The sequence below is a fragment of the Chiloscyllium plagiosum genome, chromosome 6 (assembly GCF_004010195.1).
Source record: "Chiloscyllium plagiosum isolate BGI_BamShark_2017 chromosome 6, ASM401019v2, whole genome shotgun sequence".
Taxonomy (NCBI): Eukaryota; Metazoa; Chordata; class Chondrichthyes; order Orectolobiformes; family Hemiscylliidae; genus Chiloscyllium; species Chiloscyllium plagiosum.
Genome location: NC_057715.1, coordinates 120701254 through 120709649, shown reverse-complemented (window position 1 = coordinate 120709649; position 8396 = coordinate 120701254). Strand labels below are relative to the sequence as shown.

The window sequence follows — 8396 nt, the reverse complement described above, 5'->3', positions numbered from 1 at the left end:
AACCCACCCATACCCCTACATTTACCCCTTACCTAACACTACAGGCAATTTAGTATGGCCAATTCACCTGACCCTGCACATCTTTGGATGGTGGGAGGAAACCGGAGCACCCGGAGGAAACCCACGCAGACACGGGGAGAACATGCAAACTCCACACAGTCAGTCGCCTGAGGCGGGAATTAACCCGGTCTCTGGCGCTGTGAGGCAGCAGTGCTAACCACTGTGCCACCCTGCCGCCCATAGTCTTCAGATGAAATGCAATTAGATGATGGGGGATGATGGGAGATGATTGGGCTGAGTATAGTTTCATTATAAGCTCATATGTCCACACTGGAAACTTGCTGTAAATTTGCAGCACTGTAATTCCATCCTGTCACATGTCAAAACAGTGCAGTGCATCTAGACTCTGGAGGGAATGTTGAAATAGATCACAGCATACAGTAAAATGTTGCTATTGTTATAATCGTTCAGTCCCATTACTCAAGATCCAGAATTCAGTTCCTGACATTTGTAAGTCTTGTGTCAGTTGGACTCTGCCTTCCACTGCAGTCTGATAAATGTCCTGTTGGAATGTTCTGATATTGGATAAGCATCTTAATACATTATTGACATTGATCAATTGAAAATCACAATTCAGCAGATAATTCAGAGCTATGGGAGGGAGTTGATCTACTAGCTTTTATTCATGTTGTAATTCTGAACATGTGTTAATTATAATTTGAGGTTACTTAATCAGGATGCAGCCGCATTAGAGAAGGTGTTAAGTAGGTTCACAAAAATGATGAAGGCTGTTTTCTTTGGAAAAAGACAAGGCTGACCTGATTGAGATCTTTAAGATTATTAAGGAGTTGGATGGGATAGATATAGAGAAGATGTTTCCATTTTTGGAATCACGGTATCTTGGAATATTTCTGGCACTGAATGAGCAGACTTGGCCCATTGTGTCTGCACCAGCCAAGAAATGAGCCACCAAACCCAATCCCACTTTCCAGCATTTGGAGAGAATTCAGAAAAAAGAGTGGTGAGAATATGAAATTTTTGATCACAGAGTAATTTGAAGTAATTTATCTGGTTACATTTAAGGGAAGCTAGATATTTTTAATTGAGAAAAATAACAACACATTGTGTTATAGTGAGGTGAATGGGAGGAGAACAAAAACAGGACATAGAACATTACAGCGCAGGACAGGCCCTTTGGCCCTCCATGTGCCGAACTGTGAAACCAATCTGAAGCCCATCTAACCTACACTATTGCATTCTTGTCCATATGTTTATCCAACGACCATTAAATACCCTTAAAGTTGGTGAGTCTACTACTGTTGCAGGTAGTGCATTCCATGCCCCTACTACTCTGAGTAAAGAAACTACCTCTGACATCTGTCCTATATCTATCATCCCTCAACTTAAAGCTATGTCCCCTTGTACTAGCCATCACCATCCAAGGAAAAAGGCTCTCACTGTCCATCCTATCTAACTCTCTGATTACCCTATATGTCTCATGTCGAGAGAATTTTCTGGAAAATCTCAGCAGGTCTTTGAGCATCTGTGGAGAGAAATCAGAATTAACCTTTCAGGTCCAGTGACTCTTCCTTAGATCTCTGGATGTGAGGAGGTTCAGGTGAAGCATAAAATGATTATCAGTTTGGTTGAATGGCCATTCTTTATAGTATAAATCCAACAAATCCCATCTTTGACATGAGGTTTTAATATCATTTAATACTAAAAGATACAAGTCATACAGTCTGAATTTGTAAAAGTCTTTACCAATCATTTCATAGATCATTCTTCCTCAAACTTATTGCTCACATATTTGTTTAAAATCCAAGTTTTTATATTAATTATTTAAAATCCTCTTCTCATTTACATAATATTACCAAATATTCTTTCTGTATCTGACTTCTTGTTCCTTCTTTCTTTTCTTCCTTCCTATCCCTTCTTTTTCTTTCTGTCTTTTCTATTTTCCTTTCTTTCCTTTCTCATGGTGGTTTGCAATTTCCACAGGATTAGAATCAGAACTGAGCTGCAAAGCCCCAATCCCTAAGGCTCAGGTGGCAATTCTGACTTCAGTTCTGAAGGAGATTTCAAGGATAGTTTTATGATTTTCTTTTCTAAGCGTGGGATGTGTGTTTTGTGATGGCTTTCAGAGGCCACATGCTTGCCCCACCTCCATAGATTATCTCCTTGCCCCCGTCCACGCCTTTGATTTCCAAATTGATAGACACTCCCCCATTCCTCTGCAATTCAGTAGGCAGATGCCACTCTTCTTGCCTACCAGGGAGGCTGGTGATGGGAGGTGGCAAGTTGAGGTCATTAAGTGGCTGTTAATTGACCACTTAAGGGCCTTAATTGCTAGTTCATGGACTTATTTTACCAGACATTAATTGCTGAGGTTTAGATCAGAGTAGTGCTGGAAAAGCACAGCAGGTCAAGCAGCTTCCGAGGAGCAGGAAAATCGACATTTCGGGCAAAAGCCCTTCATCACGAATAGAGGTAGGAACCCTCCAGAATGGAGAGATAAATTGGGGGGCGGGGGGGGGGTGGAGTAGCTGAGTGTTCCGAGGCGGAAGATGAGGCGTTCTTCCTCCGGCGTCAGTTGGTGAGGGAGCAGCGGTGGAGGAGGCCCAGGACTTCTGAAGCTCCTCGGATACTGCCTGAACTGCTGTGCTCTTCCAGCACCATTGATCCAGAATCTGGTTTCCAGCATCTGCAGTCATTGTTTTTACCTTGCAAGTCCTCAGCAGAGTGGGAGGGGAAGTTGAAATGTTGGGCCACAGAGCGGTGGAGTTGATTGGTGCGGGTGTCCCGGAGATGTACCCTGAAGCGCTCTGCAAGGAGGCGTCCAGTCTCCCCAATGTAGAGGAGACCGCATCGGGAGTAACGGATACAATAAATGACATTGGTGGATGTGCAGGTGAAACTTTGGATGTGGAAGGCTCCTTCGGGGCCTTGGATGGTGGTGAGGGAGGACGTGTGGGCGCAGGTTTTGCAATTCCTGCGGTGGCAGGGGAAGGTGCCAGGACGGGAGGGTGGGTTGTTGGGGGGGGTGTGGACCTGAGCAGGTAGTCACGGAGGGAACAGTCTTTGTGAAAAGCGGAAAGGGGTGGGGAGGGAAATATATCTCTAGCCACCAGGATACACGAACACCAGCTAGCCACAAAAAGACACGGCCCTCTCTCCCTCGTAGCCCTACACACGGATGAAAAAAAAACACCATTTTGACTGGGACAACACATCTATCCTGGGACAAGCTAAGCAAAGACATGCCACAGAATTCCTAGAGGCCTGGCACTCCAACCACAACGCCATAAACAAACAGATCTAGATAACATCTACCAACCCCTCAGAAAATGAACAGGAAATGACATCACCACAAACCCCAGGAACCCCATCCCAGAGAAAGACATAAATAGAAATCAGGAGACAACAGCTTCGCTTCACCTGGAGGTCGCCACTGATGATGTTACCTTGCCAGGCAATGAAACGTCTGGATATCAAACCTATAGCTCAGCGAGCAAACCTACACCCTAAACCTCAACCTGAGCTACAAACCTTCACAAACGTTGCAACAAATATGTTATAGTAATGAAAATCCACTCAATCCCATTTGCATACTTCTCAATGCCATGTTCCGTTCAGTGTGCAAAGTGGATACTACTCTAAAACCTTACAAAAGATTATATCAAAGGTCACATCAGTATGGCAAGCCAAAATGTACAATGGTATTTCTTCAAAGACAGCTTATTTGTTCATACTGGAGACATAGAAAGTAAGAACTCTCCCACAGGGATTTCAAACACTTAGTTCATTTTAAATATTCTTGTGAATTATTTACATTTGTGTTCATTAGAAACTTGAGATCCTGTTGCAGAATGTTGCAGAAACTATTTGCCGCTATTTGTGCATCAATGAATGCTTCATATCTAAACTTGTTATTGTTAAAGCACTGATAAAACTCTGGGTTTGTTCAAAGCTTTGATGCTATCAAAAGGCCATTTGGAAATGAAATGTGATGTGTTAACTATGGTTTAAAAGCCGCTGGTCTCCCTACTATAACAAAATAAAGAACTTACATTTCTATACTGTTACTGTGCAAGTAAATGTGGTAGTCATTTTTCACTACTTTCAACATTGATGGTTAAGGATGTTTGACTGTGTTGTGGTGTTTGAAAATATATATTTGAATATGTTCTTAGACTCAGTGTCTTGAAGATCATATAATGTACTTTCCACAAAATATTGAACTTTGATTCTGATGTAAAACTCACAAAATATATTTGAGCATCTTAAATATTTTGCTTTTGCACTAGTTCATATTTGAGCATCTTAAATATTTTGCTTTTGCACTAGTTCAGGTGGGGTCATGTACCGGCTTTGCAGGATTTGCAGATGTAGCTTTCTAGATTGGTTTAGAAAGACAAGAAAACAATTCCACTTCTGAAATATTTTTCTTGATCATACGGTACCTCAAAAGTGTTTTGCAGCCAATACGTTTTGAGGTGTAATTATTCTTCTAATCAGATATGGATGGCAACTAATTTACATACTGTATGTTGCAAAGCAACAGCGTGATGAGTTAGTAAGTAATCTGTTTTAACTGCCAGCTGAGGGATAAATATTTATCAGGCTATGAGGGAGAATTGCCTTTTGCAAACAATGCCGAAGGATTCTTTACATCGACCTGAGAATGCAGTTGGTGCCCTGATTTAATGTCTAATTCTAAGGACAGCAGTGCAACTTGATACTCTAATCCTTTGGTACTTAAGGTTTTGTTAAAAGAATATTTAATGAAATAAAATCATGTGACAATAATTGGATTAAAGAGGTTCCTCTGTTTTTGTTTTTTTCATTGCTATTCAAACAGCAATTGAATTCGAATGCAAATGTTTTTCTTGTCTTACAGAAAAAGAGCAGAGAAGAGACTTCTGGAGAAGGGAGTGGTGTGGAGATCCTTGAGAACAGACCATATAATGATGGTCCAGGTGGTTCAGGGCAGTATACCCGTAAAGTCTACCATATTGGTATGCACATCCCCAGTTGGTTTAGGTCTATTTTACCGAAAGCTGCATTGCGTGTTGAAGAGGAGTCCTGGAATGCTTACCCCTATACCAGAACAAGGTACATGTTCATGGATGCAATCGCTTTGCTAGAATACTAATGTTGCTAAATAAATACAACCTATATTTTATCTTGGACTTCTTTAAGATCAGAATATGTGAAAGGGTTATTCAAACAATATGGTTTTTCTGGGATTTATGGTGTTTCAAGTTGAACTTTAGTGAGTGCAGAAGAGGCAATAAACTTGGGGCTGTATCTTCAGATTCTGTCAAGACCAGGGTTGGAGGCAGGTGTGCACTGAAAGTAGTACCATCCGTCTTTGTGCTAAATTCCCTGTTTTGTCCCAACCTCGAGCCATTTTCACAGAAGTGGGAAGGCAGTGCAGGAGGTTGCAGGACTACCTCACCAAATACTGTAGATATTTAAGAGGCATTTTTGGTCAATTTAAGGAGACTAACTGGAATAATTATGTTTTTTTTAACCTTCGGTTTACTGTAGTTAGCAGCTGTCAGTTTAACTGCCTTGAAGTTTTATGGGTTAATCTGACCTGTAAGAAAGTTCATTCCATATGATATATATACTCTGTTTGACAGTTTGCTACCTGTCGATAACTTGCACGTGTACACACACACACAAATCAGTTGGTTTGCTATTCCTGCTTCATAACTTCTTATATGGATAACTTTACTTGAATAAACCAACCCACAGAGTGAATCATTCCCTGACGAGAGATTGACTATAGGACTGTAATCATCAATATGACACAGGTGGCCTTTTGGCAGCTTGTGGGCCAATACTCCTCGCACACTTAGAAGAGCTCCTTGTCTGTCTGAATTCAGCAGTATCTATAGGCTGTATTCAGTAAAGCAACAATCCAAAGGCTTCAGCTGTGCCAGCCTGTTGATAATGCTATTGAAACAGAGTAATTGTTTGGCTTTCAGTGTCAGCACTGAAATTCATAAGAAATAGCAGAAATCTCTTTCTGCCTGGCCTTCTATTTTTGTTGCTTTCTGGTCCTGAGAGCAGAAACCTACAGCAGGAAGATTTAAACCACTACGTAAAAAACAGATATCATTTCATGAAAAAACCTTTTGACTCTACCCAGTGCAATTGCACTATAGCTATCTGTCTTGAAACTCAGGGTCTGTCCAGACCAGGCAGATTACTTTTGTAACATCTAAAAATGACTATTGGTATATTCATAGGTTTATTCTCTCTGACCCTTCCTGACACTCTCTGACTTTCATTTCCTGTATTATTATTTTGCTATCTTGCTTTGAATCTACACTTTGAATTGTTATTTCTACCTCAGGCTTAATCCCTCATCCCATTGTTTAAAGCCCTCTCTACTTCCCTAGAGTGCGGTTTGCTGGGACACTAGTGCAAACCATTCTAGTGGTATAGTATCCACATTCCACAGTAAGGTTGTCCGTGCCCAAGAACTGGAGCCCATATTTTTTCATCACTAATCTTTGAGTGACATGTCTGTTTCACTATTCTTATGTGTCCTCAGCCAATTGACATGTAACTCAGCTCATAATACAGAGAATATTACCCTTGAGATTCTGCTGTCCCATTTGAAACCTAACTCCTCATACTGTTCATGCAGAACCTCTTACCTTGTCCTGTTTATGAACCACGATAACTGGCTCTTGCCCTCCCTCCTCCACCACTCCAGGTTCCTGTCCAAGCTTGAGCAGATGTCCTGAACACTGATACCAGCTTGGTGACATAGTTCTCTGGACTCCCACACAGACTAGTGTGTCTTCCCTGCTACCACTACATTCCTTTTTGCTCCCCCTACTCAAATGCCTTCCTGAACCACTTTGTAGTAGTCAATTAAGTCATCCACCTCACAGCCCTCATGCTTGTCTGAATGCCAAAGAAGAACCTTCAAATTGTTCAATAATTGCAAAGGCTGATGTTCCTGCAACCCTGCCCTTTAGGTCATGTTAAATGATTCACTCACATGCTCCTTTGATTCCCTTATTGATCAAATCCGAAGACTGTCTCCTAAGAGATGTGACAGTTTCCTGACAAAATATTCAGGTAACATACCCCTCCCTGATGTGTTGCAGGGTCTATATTTCATTTTCTAGCTCATAAACTCTGAGCCAAGGTTGCTGGAGCTATAAATGCATATTATACAGATCTTCGCCCTGGCTCACATGGACCTTCTGGAGTACCCACATACTACAGCTGTATCTTTCTTGTCTTTGGGAGTTGGTTAGCTGAGCTGGTTTGCGATGCAGTGTGTTACTAACTGTGTGTTCAATCTCTGCAGCAGCTCAGGTTACCATGGAGGACATTCCTTCTTAACTTCTGCCCTCACCTCAGACATGGTGGCTCCCAGATTAAACCACCATCAGTCACCTCTCTGTAATGAGAGTGCAGCCCTGTGGTCTGGTAGGACTGTGGCAACTTTGCTTTTAATGTGCTGCTTAGCTGTCTGCTTGAACAGTCTGTTCACTTACTTGATTCTTTGTATATTTTATTAACCGTATCATGAGTTCCTGTACAGTTTTAAACCTTTGGAATAGAATAGGCCATTTACCAGATACTCACCAACAACTAGCTTCTTCCCCTGTCATAGAGTAAGAATTAACTCCCAACTGTCGGTCCTTCTTTCAATCGCTCATTGCTAATCTGCTTGGAGCCGTACGACCAATTTTCTGCCTATGCCCCTTAACCCTTGATTCCTTTACTGATCAAAAATCTGAGTAACCTCAGTCTTGAATATATTAATGATCCACTCTCTATTACTTTCAGTGGAACAGAATTCCAAAAACAACAGTCCTCTGAAAAAAAAAATTCTCTTGATTTAAAGTTTTGAATGGGAGACCTCTTATTGTCACGAGGGGAAACATCTGTTGAGCATCCACTTTGTCAAGCCCCCTTTCAGTAAGATCACTGCTCATCCTTTGCACCTCCGATGAGCATAAGCATGACTTGCTCAACATTTCCTTATATGACAATCTCCTACCTTAGGACTAAGTGGGAATCCTGAACTTGCACTTAACAAAAGCAATTCTGGGAAAGTTTTATCCAGAAGGTCTGCTCCTAGTTAGCTACTTCTGGACCCCCTTGCTTTTACAGATGGTTGCTGACTCTTGATGACATTGCTTAATCACAGGACTGGCACTTAGTCTTGGTATTCTCTGGTTCATGATCTATTCCCCTTGTGTTGGTGTTCTCTGATCCATCCTCCGTCCCCTTCCTAGACCTTTCTGTTTCTATCTCAGGCGACCGAATCAACACTGACATCTACTACAAACCAACCGACTCCCACGGCTACCTAGACTACACCTCCTCCCACCCTGTCTCCTGTAAAAATGCTATCC

General features: G+C 41.7%; 1 protein-coding gene across 11 annotated transcripts in view; it reads left to right on the top strand.

The window, feature by feature from the left end:
- LOC122551006 (membrane-associated phosphatidylinositol transfer protein 2) overlaps nt 1–8396 on the top strand; it is a 475269-nt gene that overhangs the window by 321569 nt on the left and 145304 nt on the right. For all 11 annotated transcript variants that reach the window (XM_043692613.1, XM_043692617.1, XM_043692618.1 and 8 more), the window contains one exon: nt 4901–5115. In XM_043692613.1, the coding sequence (XP_043548548.1) occupies nt 4901–5115 (215 nt within the window). The remainder of the gene's footprint in view (nt 1–4900; nt 5116–8396) is intronic.